Raw genomic sequence first — 16,454 nt, 5'->3', positions numbered from 1 at the left:
CAGGTAAGCTAGGTGGTCAAAGGTGAGCACAGAAATCAGTTCCTAGCCTAGGGAGAGATGCTTATCCTTAAGGAAATGCCAATGTGGGGGGAAGTTGCACCTTTATCTTAAGGGCATTTGTTCTTGCCACAGTAAATGTTTAAAGCAGATACACAATGCGTGCTCAACAGCCATGTCAGGCCCTTTTGGAAAAAACAAAGTCAGGCCGAATTAGTTTTACCAAATGGCTTCCTCATGTACTCCAGTATATCCAATCGCTTGCCATTTCTGTTTGTCACCTGGGAACTGCTCCTGACCTTGACCTGGTTCCACCTCAGGGTCACGCATGCCTCCGTCCCCCCCTGGGTCACCCACATTTGGGGTGGGTTTCCACTGGGCCCTCTCCGGGACAGGGCCTCAGGGAGAAGCACCGGGCTCTGGGGGGAGCATGAAGGACAAGGCCTGCTTGGGGCCCAGAAACGGGGAGACACTGGAGAGCACTGGGACCCCATGTCCCCCGCGCTGCCCGCCTCCTGGGAGGCCTTGCTCTGTGGCAGGAGGAGGCCAGTGCTGGTGTGGACGGCCCGTGGTGGTGCAAGCACTCTCTTTTTCTTCTGATTTTCTGCCTGAACCAGAAATTTGCTTTTCTGCTCGTTATAGAACAAACGAAACTAAGGCTTTCCCCACAATTTGCATAGATGCTGTCATGTATTTTTTGCCAATTCTTTCACGTTTCCAACACTTACAGATTTTTGCCCACCCCCCCTCCTTCCTTCTGCTGGTCTCCCCCTTCATCATACTCAGGCCTCTGATGCCCGGAAACCTGCTCCCTGGGTTGGGGCCCCTCCTGCCCTCCCTCAGGCCCCTGGGTTCCCTGAACATCATTCTCACAGTGTAGTAATTGCCTGGTGCAATTATGGATCCCACTGCAGTCCATTCCCCTGCATTAAACCATCAGTGGCTCCCCATTGCCATGGGGTATAAAGCCTAGACTCCTTCACGAGGCCAGTGAGTTCCTGAACCGTCTGGTCTGGGCCTTCCTCTGTGGCCTTGTCTCTCTCCGCGTACTTGGTTTTCCCAAATGCGCCTGGGCCTCTGCAGGTGCAGATCCTGTTGTCTCAGGCACTCCCCGTGCCATCCCTGGCTGCGTGCTATCACGAGCCCCCGGCACCTCCCCCGGGGAGGTGCTGCCTGATTTCAGAATCTGCAGTACTTGCCTCCCCTCTGTGCTCCCACAGCCTCCACCGTGCGCTTCAATTGTCTGGCTCTTTGTCTGGCTCCCCCGCTAGACTGTCAGCAGCCGGGGTGGAGGTTCACACTTCCAGGACACCCCGTCAGAAACCCCACCCCAGGCAGCTCTGTCAGGCCCGGGTTTGGAGTTCCTTTCTTGTATGTGTTTCACGGGGTTTTATAGAAAGGGCCAGTAATCAGGAAACCTGAGGTCCCAGGCAGCCCCTCCCTAACACACACACACACACACACACACGCCCCCAACTGTCACTCAACATCTTCCCATGTCTGGCTCAGGGAGCCTCTTATCTCTCCTCCTGGGGCCTAGGACCAAGGACAAGGTGGTCCGTGCCCTCTCTTCCTGGAGCCTGGAGAACCAGTTCCTCTCCAAGAAATAGAATTCCTTACTGCTCTTCCCCAGACAAAGCCCCCTCCCCAGCACAGGCACTGCCAGGGGCTCTAACCTGAAAAACCAGCAAACCCTTTCCATCTGAAAGACACAAAGACGAAGAAGGAGCGAGGGGAAGTCAAAACAGGAAGTGAGGAGGCTTGCTGAGGTCTCACCTGAACTTCTCTCAAACTTCAGTGTGTTCGCCAGCTTTATCACACTCTGCCCTCTGACTGCCCTCCACCCCCATCAGCCCAGATCTAGAATTTCTCAAGCCAGAAGAGCAGGATCCAGAATCATCTCCCAGCAAGGAGAAGGGAGAGAGCGTCTGTCTGTTCGCTGGATGATGTTTCCTGGATGCTGAGGATGGATGTGCACAGAGAAGGGAAGAGGGGTCTGAGCTGGAGGAGCTGTGTCAGCAAAGGCCCAGAGGTGGGGACAGGGTGACATTTGTTCACCCAGCTTGAGATCTTCCTGTGAGCTGGGCACTGAAGGAGGCCCCTGGAGACGCCTTGGTCAAGGTCACCATCCTGATGGTGCTTAGCCTAGGGCAGGGACGAACCAGGAACCAAAGGTCATCCAGGCGGTGGGAGCATTGCAGGCTGGGGTGTGGAGGGGAGTGTGTAGTCATGTGTATGGCACAGGCAGTGGGGTGAGGGATGGTGTCAGCAGGATCAAGCCAGTACTACAACAGCTCTGATGTCTGGACAAGGAGTTTGGCTTTTAAAGTCTCGGCAGTAGGGAGCCATTGAAGATTTGGGAGGGAGAGAGTTATTGCAGCAGAGCTGTACTCTAGAAAAATTAGGCAACAGTATGTAAGATGGATTGGAGAGAGAATTGAAGAGGGCAGACACAGAGGCTCGGTGACAGACCAGCAGACCTGCTTTGGAAATCCTGCAGAACAGTCCCGTGAGCCCCTCCAGCCAAGAGAGCCCTCCCAGCAGACTGCCCGAGAGCCTGCACAGCCAGGAGGGCCCGCCTCGGGGCCAAAAGGCTCCCTCGAAAAGGCGCCTGTCCCCATGGACACAGATGACCTGCGAGGAGAAAGGGACTTGCCGGTTATCCCCTGCCGGTTATCCCCTGGCGGCCTCCTTAGCAGGGTTCTTTTGTTGGATTAACTGGCTGAAAAGAGCAGGGTCCCGCACTATGGGACGTGAGACCAGTAAGTTATGGGACGGAGGAAGGGAACACAGAGCCAGCGGCGTGGGCAGGAATGGCCATGGAGAGGAGCTGGCATAGGGGGGTGGTGTATAAATGTGTGAGTGTGTGTGCAAGAGTGTGGGGGACAGTCACTGGCAAATGGAGCACACTCAGGGGTGGGGGCACCCGCACTGTGGATGAAGGGCACACAATTTTTAGGAGCATGAGACCTGGCCCCCACCCCTGCCGAGAAGGCCATGGTTGGACCCAGAGCTCTGAACCTGCACAACCTCTGGCTGTTGCTGCCAGGTGGGCTGGCCAGAGGCAAGTTTCCTGGTCTCTTGACTCACACCTTCCCCGGGCAATATCAATTAAGATTGTGTATGTGTAAGAGCTTTGTGAAGTGTCGAGTGCTGTGAGTTGGCGGCAAGGTCTCCTTCAGGCCCAGGAGGCTGAGACTCCAGGGGCCTGACCTTTGCCCAGGGCTCTGGGGAGAAGGACTACGGTGCCCATTTTATAATGACTCTCATTTAATACCAACTTCCATCCAGAGAAGAGAGGGCAGAGAAGACTGCACGCAGGCTGACCAGATGGTCTAGGGTGCGGGGGGCAGGACGTGGAGGAGGGAGTCTGATGACCCGGGTGGCCCATCCAAAAAGGTCTTCCCCACTGAAGCTTGGGATTCCAGCATTAGACACCCATCTCCTGGCTCAACATTCTCCATTGCCCCGGGTCTTCCTTTCAATCGTGCATCACCTGATGATGTGACTGTTATCTTGCTCTTCTCTTTATCTGTGGTCTCCACAAATGAGCCTGTATTAAATGTGCAATAAGGTTCTTTGCTGTCTCACTGCCCCCCACGCCCGCATCGGCCCTCTTGGACCCTGTCTCAGGATGCATGTGCACTGCAGGTGCTTCCCTGAGCCCCTAGCAGAAGATGGAGCTTCGAGGGTAGCAGGTCCCAAACTTCACTGCCTTTGGAGTCACTTGGGGATCTTTAAAAAATACAGATGCCTGGCTCCCTGCTCGCAGACATTGTGATTAAATTGGTACAGAGTGTGGGCCAGCCCCGTGGCCGAGTAGTTAAGTTCGCGCGCTCGCCCTTCAGCAGCCCAGCGTTTCCCCGGTTCGGATCCTGGGCACGGACATGGCATTGCTCACCAAGCCATGGTGAGGGGGTGTCCCACACAGCACAACCATGAAGGACCTGCAACTAGAATATACAGCTGTGTATTAAATGGGCGCTTTAGGAAGCAGAAGAAGAAAAAGATTTAAAAAGTTGATACGGAGTGCAACCCGGGCGCTGGGATTTTTTTAAACATCCTACGTGATTCTAAAATGTTGCAGTTTGGGAACCACTGGAGGGAGGGGAGAGTCTCCAAGAGAAGGTTAAGGGGCTCCACAACGGAGGTGCCAGCTGGCTCCTTTGAGAACCCCACTAGAAATTCTGAGGTCCTACTTCTGATTTGTGACAACTTTCCCCCTAATTTAGCAAGTGTCCCACCTACATTCAGAAGTAGGAGGCGGCATAGCCGAGGTGCCTCGCAGCCAGATGGCGCCCAGTCCACACGGCAGCTCCTCACTGCCAGCTGCATCACCCTTCACAGGTCATGTCCCAGAGCTCAGTTTTCTCATCCATAAAATGGATTGTTACAGGAGAGTTATAAACACTTAATACAATTTTATAGGGTTGTTTCAAGAATTAAATGAAGTATATAAATTGCTTAGCAGAAGGACTAGCGCTTTGTAAGCTCTTGTCAAATGGTCTCTGATTACCGTCCTTGTCTTTTCCATTGTCATCATTAGTATTGCCATCCCATGACTTGACGTGGATCCCCGCATTCTGAGCTGGGAGGCCACAAGCAAGGCACTCTGGTTGCTGGCGTGCCTTGTTTCATCAAATAAAAAGCGGAGCCACAAAGAAGCAGAAAGGGCTTTATCCCAGGGTCTGGGAATCTGGGAAACCCAGAGAGGCCGGGGGCCATGTTCAAAGTCACTCAGCTGGTGACATGACTGCCAGGACTGAGCTTAGAAACCCTGCCTCCTGCTCAAAGTCTGTTCCTTCTGCCTCGCTAAGCTGATTCCCCAGGTGAGAAAACATTGTGCTTCTCTCTACAAAACTCAGCTTTGCAGCAATGGGAGGTTCTAGGACGCTGAAGCTGCAATGCGGGTTGTTTTGAAAATATCTTGTCCTCAGTCAGTTCACTGGGTTCAGATAAAGCCTGGACTGAGGCCTGAGCACCCGCCACTCCCCGGGGCAGCCTGCTGGGTGAGCTGCACCCGCCAGCCTTTCCAAGGGCGGGCCTGGGCTCGGCTGCCTGCATGGACGCCTCACACACATGCACACACACACACACACACACACACACACACACTCTGAAACCCACTTTCAATTAATTATACAATTTTATTCAATTTCAAGGATCTTATTTTCCCCCAAACCATGCGTGTGGTAACAGGGGAGTAGAGAAGCCTGTATAGCAAACACATTTACGTTCCACAAAAGCTTCTGAGATGTGTGAATCTGGTAGACAGCAGCTGCATCTCATTTCCTTAAGGTCTTTTTGACCAAAACCAGAGAGGAATGGTTTTCGATCAAATCTATGGGGGGGGTGGGGGGGGGGTGTAGGGTGTTGTTAATAACATCTGCCTTTTTAATAGAAATCTTAAATGTTCATTGCGGAAGAATTGGAAACCAGAGAGTGCCACTATTAACATTTTGATGTTTTTTCTTACCAACTGGGTATTTTTTAATAGATTGGCATCATTTTAATGTGTATATAAGTTGATTCTGTTTCGCTAAACATTAGGTCTTGAGAAATTCCCATGACATTGGATATTCTTTGGAAATATGATTTTAGACAGCTTCCCAGTGTCCCCTCACATTGGTGGCCTGTAACGCCCTCTGGCAATACTGTCCGGGCATGTGCTCCATTCTTCCCTCTTCGAAACCACCCAGCAGTGAGTGCTCTGTGCTCCTCTGTTTTCCCTGGGGCAGAGTCCCAAAGCACAGTTACTGGTCGCAGGCTCTGAGCCTTTCACAAGTCTCTGAGAGACCCTTTCAAAGGGGCCTGCGGGGAGAGTTGCCCTCCTCCATGCTCCCCCGCCCTGGAGAGGCCTGCCTGCGTCCCAGCGCCTCCCAGCTCTGTCTTTGGGCAGGTGGGGTGCGTCTGAGATACAGCCTGGTCCTCAGCGCCGGGCTCCGCCTTGAGGAGACGCAGCGCCTGCAGCAGCTGCCCTCCAACATTTGATGCTGAAGGTCCACCCAGTGAAGGGGGCTGGATGGTCCTTTGAGGCCTCAGGATAAGGCCACACGGACTGCAACCTTGTGAAGGACTCCCTAGTGACTACAGACTCCAAGTAACAGGCTCCCCCACCCCGCCCCGTGCAGCGGGGGCTCTGCCCCAGCCCTGTTGATGCTGGGGCTCTCTTTGCAGTTCGAGGACCAGATGGCAGGTTAGACCCCAGGACCCCTGGGAACCCTACCATCAGGACACTTCTGTGAGCTGACCATCTGAATGTTATTCTACGGTTAGGAAATGTCGCAAAACCTCGACTCCGCTCCGGAGAAGCTCTCTAAACCTCTGTGTTCTCAGCTGTTAGATGGGCTGTTAGGAGGACTGAGTTGATTGTTTTCATATAATGTTATGTTAATAGTAGCTATTAGTGTTGGTGTGGGTTGGTAGGAGTGTGAGTACGAGTATGAGAAGGCAGTATTGTGTAGCAGGTAGGAATCAGATCTGGGGCTGGTCTCCAGCCACACCCCCTCGCAGAACTTGGAACAGAAAACAGAGGCATTTGTGGGGTCCGAGGAGAGGATTATTCACATTTTTAAAAAATTCAGGTCAAGCATCCTTTAGAACACTTGGCACATGCATTTTAGTTGTTTGTTCTTTAATTTTTATGTCTGTCCAAGTAATAATTGAGCAGAGTTCATAAAGGCTAATAGGGCCGCGAGGCCCGTGGCACTGCAAGTGACGCGCTGGAGCCGGCCGGCGCTGGCTCGTGAGAGCCTATGGTTAAATTTTTAGGAGTTTTGCAAACCAGTTGTTAAACATGGCCATTATTAAAAATTAAGTTATGCAAACTTTTGATTAAGTAAATTATATTAAAAACAGAGGTAGTAAATATTAAAAACTCAATGCTTCCTGCTTATTGGATTACTCTCCGTGTTCTTGCAATTATTTGTATCTATTATATGTGTATGGTAGAAATATTATATAATGATGGTGAGTCGCTAACTCTACTTTTGGTGATTTCACCTCGGTAACTTGAAGTCAGCCATGGTGGGAATATTACACCTTGGAAATTGGTGAATGCTAAACGAGGGCCTTTTTTACCTGGAGAACCAGTTGTTAAGCATTTACCAGCATACCACCACCTATAACCTTCCTCCCTGTCCCACTTTGATACAACCCCCCATTTCCTACCCCCTAAATGTAGCTGCTTTCATTGCTTTTAGCTATTTCTTTTTGCACTTATCCCTGTATTTCTTAATTACATGCTTTTACTACCATGGCTAGATTTTTTAAATCTTAGACATTGTCTGCTGACTTCCTATTATGGACGATGAGGATCTCGCTTTCTTCCAGCTCTGTCTCCCCTCTTACCACACACACACACACACACACACACACACACACGCCTTTCCCTACCTCTGTCCTGCCAGTCAGTGTATTATGGCACAACTCTTGTTTAAATAAATATGCAGGATTTACATTATTATAACTATGTAAATATTGTGCATAAATCATTATCACTATGATTACATTAGCTTTCTTATACAAGTTTTCCTAGAGTTAATAATTGTATTTTAATTTGCTTGATTTCTCCATAGAACAATGGTTTTCAAATTTTTCTTCTTAGCAATGGAGCTTGTCTTTCAAACAAAATTTTGGAACCCTACTATATACGACAGAAAAATCAGAGCTGCCAGGTTGAAAGGGGGTCCCTCCCTCCAGGGCTGTTGGGTCTAGCCAAGCAGGTTGTGCACTGCACAACCCTAGGGCTCACTGTTCACGCAAACAACAATGTGATTCAGTCACGAAAATCATACTCACCCGCTGCATTGGGGATGCATCCATTGTGTAAAGAGAGGTCCACCTGGCAGGATACCTGACTTGGGGATCACACTCTGCTTGAGAAGGACTTACTCCCTTCCCGGCGCACGGCTCTGACCTCTCCCCGTCTGACTAGGTTCCAGTGGTGTTGCTGCATTGTCCCTCCACTGCACCCCCCACAGGCTGCTGGCCGGAAGCTGCTGGTAGCTGAGGGCCACCTACTGACTGACTTGGCACCCCTCAGCTTTGCCTGGGCTGGGCTGGGTGCCAGAAGTTCAGTGCAGACTGCTTTGCTCAGGGGTGGCTCCAGTGCAGCCTTTGGGATCAGACGTAAGGAATGGCTCTGTCAGAGAGTAAGTGAGCCGTGGAAGCAGACAATGCAGGGCCTGTCTGCGTGGCAGTCAGAGCTGGAGGGGGGAGCTGGCCAACAATGAGCAGTGGGGTTCAGAAAGCTCAGCTTTGAGAGTCACCCCTGAGTGGGAATCCCAGCTTTGCTTTCAGCTGGGTAACCTTGAGCAACTTGCTTAGCCTTTCTGGGCCTTAATTTCCTCCTGCCTAATCCACAAGGTGGTTGTGAGAATTAGGGAAGATCAGGTGTAACCCTGCTAAATCCCAGGGTCACATGTGGCTCAGTCTCTGCTCAGAGGCTCATTTAAAGAAACATAATCTGACAGCCCAAAAGTAACTGGAAAAGATATTCCAATTGGAATGGCCTCCCTCATAGAATGTTGAAGGGGATTCCATTTCTACCTGGTAGCAATACTCCCCAAGCCCTTTTCCTCCATTCTTTAGTTTCCCCACAACATACAGTGCCAGTGAAGTTCTCCTGGGTGCAACCTCGGAGGCAGTTGCCCCTCTTTCTTTCTCTGCCTCGTTCCTCACCCTCCACACCACTGCCATTTTCTCTAGGTCTCTTTTTTCTCTACTTATCTCACCATTGCTGTGTCACAAAAAATCAAAGGCTCTGGAAATGAGCTGGTAGAGACGCAGGCAGGAAGTGGGTGGGGAAGAGGTCGGACAGGACACACCCTCTGAAACAGCTCTTGCCCATCACGCTGGTGAACTCTACAGCGTGTAGCAAGGGTTTGGCAGAAACTGGTTCTCTTCCTTCTTATTCTGTCAAGGAACCAAAAGGAGAGTGAGGGGTGACCTGCCCAAGGTGCCTCTGACCCCCAGCACTATTAGCAGATGGCAGTGACCGGAAAACCTTGTTCCCCCCACACCCACCAAAAGCTGGCATCAGAAAGACTTTGGGATGGAGACACAGCTTCTGCCTACAATCTTCCTTCCCTTTCCTGCCACCTTTATAGGCACCAAACATGGGCCTACCCTTCCCTCCTCACACCCTCACCTCCCTTGTTCCATCTTTTGGGGACTCCGTTCCCCTCACAGGATGTCTTTCAGATCATGTGCTGAGCACCTACTGTGTGCCAGGCTTGTAAGGAGCTGGAGGTTCAGAGATGAGGAAGATGCAGACGCTGTCCTCAGTTGCTCACAGACAAATAAAAACAGACTGCAATTCCGCATAGTGATGCCTGTACTAGAGTGAAGCACAGAATGCTGTGAGAGCACAGAGGAGGAGCTCTTAACCCACTGAGGGATCAGGAAGACTTCCTGGAGGAGATGTCACCTAGCATGTACCATAATAATAACTACTGTCTATACTGAGTGTTCACTATGATGATCATCTGCACATTAAGCACTTTGCTAAGCACATTAGCTCATTTAATCTTCACGACAATGCTAAGTAGCTGTTGCTATCCCCATTTTAGAAGTGAGGAAACTGAGGCTCAGAGAAAGTCATCGACTTTCCCAAGGCCACATAGCTAAAGGCGAGCGGATTCAAACACAGGCCTGTGTGACTCCAAAGACTATGCTTTCAACCACAGGGCACTATGTACAGGAGTTTAAGATGCACACTGAACAAGGATGCTACATCTGGGAGCAGCACTGTTCACATCATGGGCAGGATAACTTACATGGGAGTGTGTAGGTGGACCCAGTGGTTCAGGCCTCTCTACTGAGTCCTGGAGCAGCAGCAAAGAGCCTCCTCCTGATGTGGACCCAATGGCGGCACCTCCCTGGGCATGGGGGAAGTGGGTACTGGGGTGAGCATGAGCACCCCATGTCTGGGTGTGTGCACTGCCGGGGCCACCGACTGCCAGGCTTTGGTCACTCAGGCAGAGGGGAACATCTTGACTTTAAACGTTTCTATTGAGGAAGAGGCACCTTTTCCTAACTTGCTCAGAGGCCACGTCTGGACCAACAGCGGCCCTGCCCCCCACGGTGCTGTGTGGCCCTCTCCATCGCAGTGGGTGTTGGGGAGGACGCAGCCACAGAGCACTTTGGCCCAGCCTGTGGCAGGGACCTGAAGACGAATAAGACATCGGTGGATCCTCGAGGACTTTCCAGTCCAGTTGAGAAGCCCAGAATAAGGGCCGTCCTTTCAGGGCCACCCCAGGACCTTCAAACTAATCTCCTTCTCTTTCTGTCTCCTCGGCAGACAGGCAGGATTGAACCCAACTACCCCAAGGTCTGTGGTCACCAGGGTAACGTGCTGGACATCAAGTGGAACCCCTTCATCGACAACATCATCGCCTCATGCTCGGAGGACACGTCGGTGAGCAGGGGGGCGCTCCCCAAGGCGGGGGGCCCACGGGGGCTCCTCTCTGCTTCCTCCTGGAAGCCTCCCGCCTCCTCTCCCTTCTTTGCCCTTCTTCTCTCTTCCTTGCCTCTTTCCAGCTAGCCCCGGGCTGGGGAGGGAGTTAGGAAAAGGCCCCAGAGATCGAATCCATGAACTATTTGGCAGCTCTTGTGCCTTTAGCCTGATTTCGCTTGGAGGTGTTGATTTTGTAGGTGAGAATTAGAGCAAAAAGATTAAGTATGTGATTCAGCACCCGTCTGTGGTCTGAAAAGGAGAGGGGCCGGGGGAAGACGATGGACAAGGAGGAAGGGAAAAGGAAGGCAATGCATGAGCCGTGGGGAAGGAGCCCCTTCTTGCAGGCTGGGCGGGGCGAACGCACCATCTGCTTTTGTCCTCTGTGAGCCATGGTTTTAGGGAAGGACACTGGCTAAGAACCGTCATGAATTGTCCCACAACGGTGGCCCAGAATTTGAAGTCCATGTGTCCCACCACTTAATGGGAAGACAGAAAAAATAGGAGCAGGGAAATGAGGAGGAGGGAGCCTGGAGGAAAGGGAGGGAAGGGGAAGAGAGAACAGACAGGAGAGATGGGGATGGGAGGAAGGAAGAAAGGAGAGAGATTTTGCAGAGGGGAGATCAAGAATCCAGGGAGAGTAAAATTTGAAGCTGCTCTCTGACCACCCTGTCCCCGGGCTCTGCTGATTTTCACAGTGCAGGTGGGGTCAGGTGTTGGCAGTGGCCTCCGTGTTTCTGGAGAGGGGCCCCATGCCTTTCCTCACACCGCCCTGAGCAACATCAACACACCAGCTTGGAAGCAAGAGGGGATTTCAGGGCCTCAGCTGAGCTGGCGTGGAGGGCTGCCTGCACCCCAAGTGTCCCGGGTGGAGGAAGATCAGCCTTGCTGTCAGGCCACAAGTATCTACCTAGTGCTCACTGGCAGAGCCTGGGGACAGATCATAGGCTCCCAGGAGATTGGAAATGGAAGGAACTTTGGAGCTCATGTCTCCTGGCTTCCCAGACTAGACTGTGAGCCCCTGAGAGTAGAGACCATGGCCTGTTTGGTTCTGAATCCCAAGCATCCAGCACAGAGCCTAGTACCTAGGAAATGCTTAGTAGGTACTAGATGGGATGGATGGATGGATGGATGGATGGATGGATGGGTGAGTGGGTGGGTGGGTGGTTGGTGGGTGGATGGGTGCCTGGATAGATGGATAAATGGGTGGATGCCTGGATAGATGGATGGATGCATGCCTGCATGCATGCCTGGACAGAAGGCTAAATGGATGGATAGATGAATGGATTGTTGCATGGATGACTACACTGATGGATAGAGAGATGCCTGAATGGACAGAAAATGGATAGACGAACAGAAGGAGGAAAGGATGACTCGATGAATGGATGACTGGATGAAGATGAATGGATAGATGGAAGAATGGAAAGATAAACAAATGGATGCATGAGTGAATGAATATAGCCCAACTAACTAATTATCCAAAGAAAGAGAGAGATTCACAGTAAATAGTCCCCGTTGGTTAATAAAGTTGGGAGGAGGTCAGCTGGCACAGTACCTAGTAAATGGGAGTGCTGAGGAGGGGGCTAAGAGAGCGGAATGGGCTTGACCACCTCCTGAAGGTCAAAACCCTAAGTCAACCCAAGAGGATTCCTGAGAGCAGCAACAGTGAGAGCAGGGTCTGTGTGAGCGGAGAGAGCAGGAACTTGTGCTGAATATGGTTCTCAGGTTTGGTTACTTTCTTTAGCAAAATGGAGACAGTGACCAGGGGTCAGAGGACAGGCAGGCCAGAGGATGGGCATGAGGTGATGGATCCCAGGACAAATGAGGAAGCCTGGGGAGAACAAGGTCACTGGTTGCTTCCTGGGTTGTGAAGGAGGCAGATGGAGTTGGTGGGGGCAGAGAGCTCAGTGGTCAGTGCGGGTAAGGACTGGGCTCAGTGGGAGAGAGGGCAGGTGGGGTGCTGCCCATTCTTCTCTTCTGGGTTCAGGAAGCCCAAGAAGGAGTGCCAGTGAGCACTGTCATCAGCCATCAGGGAGCAAACACCCCTGAAACTTGGGGCTACCTTATACCCAGCTCCTCCACCCACTCTAGGCTAGACACTTTGCTCACAGTTAGCCCCCACCCTGAGAGACAGGCACTGACGCCCCCAAACCAAGAGTTGGGGGCAGGTCACAAGCTAGGAAGCAGAGGAGGGCTGCTAGCCCCATAGCCCGTGCTCTTTCTGTTCTGTGAAGTCTCATCATGACACGAATCCAGAGTCTGGGCCGCAAGCCTCAGGCCCCTCTTGGTGTCGCGTGTCGCCAGGGGAGCCAGCTGGGAAAGAGAAGAGCAGTGTCCAGGGACGATGAGGGAGGGACGGTCAGGCCGGGGCTCTCAGAGTCCCTACCACTCTGGCTCTGCCTCAGGGCCAAACTTCTGCAGAAACAGGGGCGAGGGTGGGAGGGGACACTGGCCCTATTGGCCCTGGCCGGTTCTGGTTCAGCACGTGTTTCACCTGAGATGTGCCTCATGCTCTGGGACCCGTGCTAAGAAACCAGACATCCATGCGGTGTGTTCAAGACGAGCACAAGGCCCCTGCCCTGGCCACACAGGCCAAGCAGCTCTCTTCAGTTTCGCACACTGACGGAAGGACCACCGTGTGACCCCTGCTCTGGGTGCTGGGCTTCAAAGCAGTTCGACCGTGGAATCTGGTGGACCCGGGATTGAACTTCAGCCTCACCGTTTACCAGCAGGGCGTGTTCCTCACTCTCTCTGAGCCTCAGTTTGCTCATGATGATATGTCCCTTCGGCAGTTGCTATGGGGATGAAAGGAGATCTAGCCAGCACTATGCCTGCTGGTCTCAGCCCTGCCCTGGAAACCTTGCCAGTAGGACAGGATCCTACCCACTCACCAAGAAGGAATGCAGAATGACGTCACTGCAGCCACCGAAGTCACGCAGAGAGCTGTGTGCATGGGCAGGAGAGAGGGATTCATTTTGAGCGAGGTGCAGGCAGGGCAGAGGGTTTAGAGAGAGCTGGGCCCTGGAGAAGGAGGACTTTGATGGCAGAGAAAGGGTTGAAGGAGGCCCAGGAAGAGGGCGCAGGCAAAGCCCTGGAGGAGTGTGTCCTAGTCTGCTCGGGCTGCTAGATACAAAATACCAGGCTTATAAGCAACAGAAATTTATTGCTCACAGTTCTGAGGCTAGAAAGTCCAAGATCAGGTGCCAGCAAGGTCAGGAAGGTCCTCTTCTCATTGGGTCCTCACCCAGTGGAAGTGCTAGGAGCTCTCCGGAGCCTCTTTCATAAGGGCGCTAATCCCATTCATGAGGGCTCCACCCCCATGACCTAATCATCTCCCAAAGATCCCACCTACTAATATCCTCACCTTTGAGGGTAGGATTTCAGTATGGGAATTCGTAGGCAACACAAACATTCAGACCACAGCAGAGTTCATATGGTGTGTTTGGAAAACCGAGTCCTCTGGTGGGGCTGGAGTCCTGGGATGGTGGCCAGGGAGGAGAGTGGGCAGGAGAGGAGGCTACCAAGGGAGGTTGGGACCAGAGAGAGAAGGCTCAGGATGCCAGGGTGAGCGGCTGGACTTTGAAGTGAGACCTGTGCTTCTCCAGCCATCCCACAAGAGGCGGGACGCCCCACCTGCACTGTGTGGGAGACACCACACACTGCGGGGGATCAGGGAAGGGGAGCCAGTCCGGCTGGAGGGATCATGGCCAGCTTTGTGGAGGAGGTGGGGCCCAAACAAGCTGAACAAGTGCTGGAATGTGGCTGAGCACAGAGAAGGGGAGCACCCAGGGGAGGGGCGTGGTTGGGGGATGTGTAAAAAGAAAAGACGCTGGGCTTGGGGGCACAGGGAGGGAGGGGCTGGCCTGGGGCTGCTGATCTAGAGAGAAGGAGATTAAGAAGGAGGCCAGAGAGGAACTAAGCTCTTGTGTTACGCCTGCCAGTCCAACTGCCCCAGAAGCAGGCTCGGGCCGACTTTGCCCCTCAGGTCTCCGCCCCTCCCCAGCCTCAGGGCCCGGGATCTTGGCGGGGGAGCCAGGTCTCCTGACTCCCCGGCCAGCGCTCTGAGCACCTCCCCAGCAACCCTAGTTTTACAGGTGAGGAAGCTGAGGCTCAGAGCCGTGAAGGGCTGACAGTTCTGACCCGTCAAGCACTCAATATCTACATCTCGGGGTCCTCTCTGTGCAGAGCTGTGCGGGGTACCAGGGGCACGCGGAGCAGAGGCATCCTCAGCCAGCCCTGGGAGGGATGAGATGTGCAGGCGATGGAGGCTGCAGCTCCCAGGGTGGGCTGAGGAGGCCGGCAGCACTGCGGGGCTGTTCTGACTGCCCTTCCTGCCTCCATCAAAGCACCACGGTGGCAGGGGGTGGGGCAGGCCCCTGAGCCACCCTTCCTCCACCCACTCCAGCCCAAGTGGTCAACGTACTGTGCAGCAGACGTGGCGTCCAGAACCAGGTCTAAGAGGTCAGTCAGAAAGCCTGCTACATGCCAGACACTGCTGCACACCAGGGCTGGGGGGAACCTGCCGGAAGGGCCCCAGGAAGACGCTGTTCCAGCAGGTCTGGCCCACGTCTCCTGGCAATGCCTGTGTACCTACTCCCAGCCCGCCCACCCTCTACTTGTCTCAGAAGATTCAGAGGACCCTGAGGGGGTCCAGCAAGCCTCCACCCGCCTCCCAGCTCCTTTCCCATTTGCCCACCCCTTGAAAACTCTCCGCTCAAGCCCATTGCCCGTGCCGCTCTGGATCATCCTCCCCTCCTGCAGTGTGGTGGGGTCCTCAGGAGTGTAGCCCCATCCCTCCAGGGGGCCAGTGGAACATACCCGAGCCCTTTTCCAAGGGCTGCTGTCCTGAGGGAGGGGTGGGGGCTGTAACTCTCCTGGCATCTGGCAGAATCCAGTTCTTTCCGCCGCTGGGTGATGTCACCTATTGTTGAAGGGCTGTGCTTTTTATAGCCCCTGCCGCAGCTGAGGAGAGCGGCTGGCAGGCGGCAGGGAAGGGCGCTGTGAGTCTCCAGGCCTCGTGCTCCCGGCCCTTCTCGGCAGCAGCCGCCGAGAGAGAGAGGTCGCTGACATCTCAAGGAGAGGAGAGAGTGATCCCAGGAGAGAGGTGGAGGAACGAGAGGCAGGCCCCTCTGCCCGGTGGGCCCAGCTCAGCATCTTTTCTCTGCCTTCTATTCCTTTGCTCCTTCATCCAGCGGCTGCCCTCACCCCACCCCCTTCCCAGGAGAGATGCTGCCTCTCCTGGAGGAGCTGGGGGTGGGATGGGGCAGGATGTCAGCGCTGCTGGAAGCAGCCAGAAGCCACCCACCACCCAGCCCTCCTACACACGCGCGCACACACACACACACACACGCGCAAGCTCGAGAACCAATACCTCTTGAAGCTGGAAGGGAGCAACACACTCCTTTTAGAGATGGAAGGACAGCAGCCCCAAGAGGCCTCACCAGCGCACCTGGCAGAGAAGCTAGCAGGGTGGCAGTGTGGCTCAATCGTTAAGCAGCCAGACTCAGGAGGCCATAGGCCTAGGTTCAGATCCTGCCTCTGCCACTTCCCAGATCTCTGACCTCAGGCTAGCTTCTTTACCTCTCTGCTGTAAAATGGTGATCACATTGGACTTGTATGAGAACTAAATGGATGTAAAAGTGTGTCTTAGCTACTAAGAACTCCATAAACATTAACTGCTACTTTCTTGCTACTTTCTTGCCCTAAGTGGGGACCAAAGCAAATAAGTGGCCCCAGTGAGGGGTGGCCAGAGGGCTGGGAGTCAGAGACCCAGTGCTCTTTCCACCGTATCTCACTCTGTGCTCATTGAGCCCCAGATAGGCCTACCATCACTGGTATCCAAGAAGGACTAAGAGCTGAGCCTCAAAACCCAGGAAAGAAACGCCCCGCTAGGTCCCCCTTGCAATCCAGGACTATCTACCCAGCTCACCGCTAGCCAGAGTAAGAGCCAGCCTGCGCCCCTCGGATCGGGGGCTGAGTCATTGCTGAACCTGCTGATGGC

General features: G+C 53.4%; 1 protein-coding gene and 1 long non-coding RNA gene across 14 annotated transcripts in view; one reads left to right on the top strand and one right to left on the bottom strand.

Annotated features, from left to right (window-relative positions):
* The window catches only part of CORO2B (coronin 2B), a 137,973-nt gene that overhangs the window by 100,657 nt on the left and 20,862 nt on the right, over positions 1 to 16,454 (top strand). For all 10 annotated transcript variants that reach the window (XM_070622537.1, XM_070622567.1, XM_070622491.1 and 7 more), the window contains exon 3: positions 10,301 to 10,417. In XM_070622537.1, coding sequence (XP_070478638.1) covers positions 10,301 to 10,417 — 117 coding nt within the window. The remainder of the gene's footprint in view (positions 1 to 10,300; positions 10,418 to 16,454) is intronic.
* On the bottom strand, positions 3,250 to 15,723 carry LOC139083785 (uncharacterized). 4 transcript variants are annotated; one of them, XR_011540716.1, is made up of 4 exons: positions 15,272 to 15,666; positions 14,877 to 14,972; positions 3,899 to 3,950; positions 3,425 to 3,550 (listed from the first exon to the last, which is right to left on the bottom strand). It is a non-coding gene; the product is annotated as an uncharacterized lncRNA (long non-coding RNA). The 4 variants fall into 4 exon arrangements; XR_011540714.1 differs by lacking the exon at positions 3,899 to 3,950 and having other exon boundaries at positions 3,250 to 3,550; XR_011540715.1 differs by lacking the exon at positions 3,425 to 3,550 and having other exon boundaries at positions 3,814 to 3,950.

This window comes from Equus przewalskii, chromosome 1 (genome assembly GCF_037783145.1).
Source record: "Equus przewalskii isolate Varuska chromosome 1, EquPr2, whole genome shotgun sequence".
Taxonomy (NCBI): Eukaryota; Metazoa; Chordata; class Mammalia; order Perissodactyla; family Equidae; genus Equus; species Equus przewalskii.
This window is presented reverse-complemented; position numbering and strand designations above follow the sequence as displayed.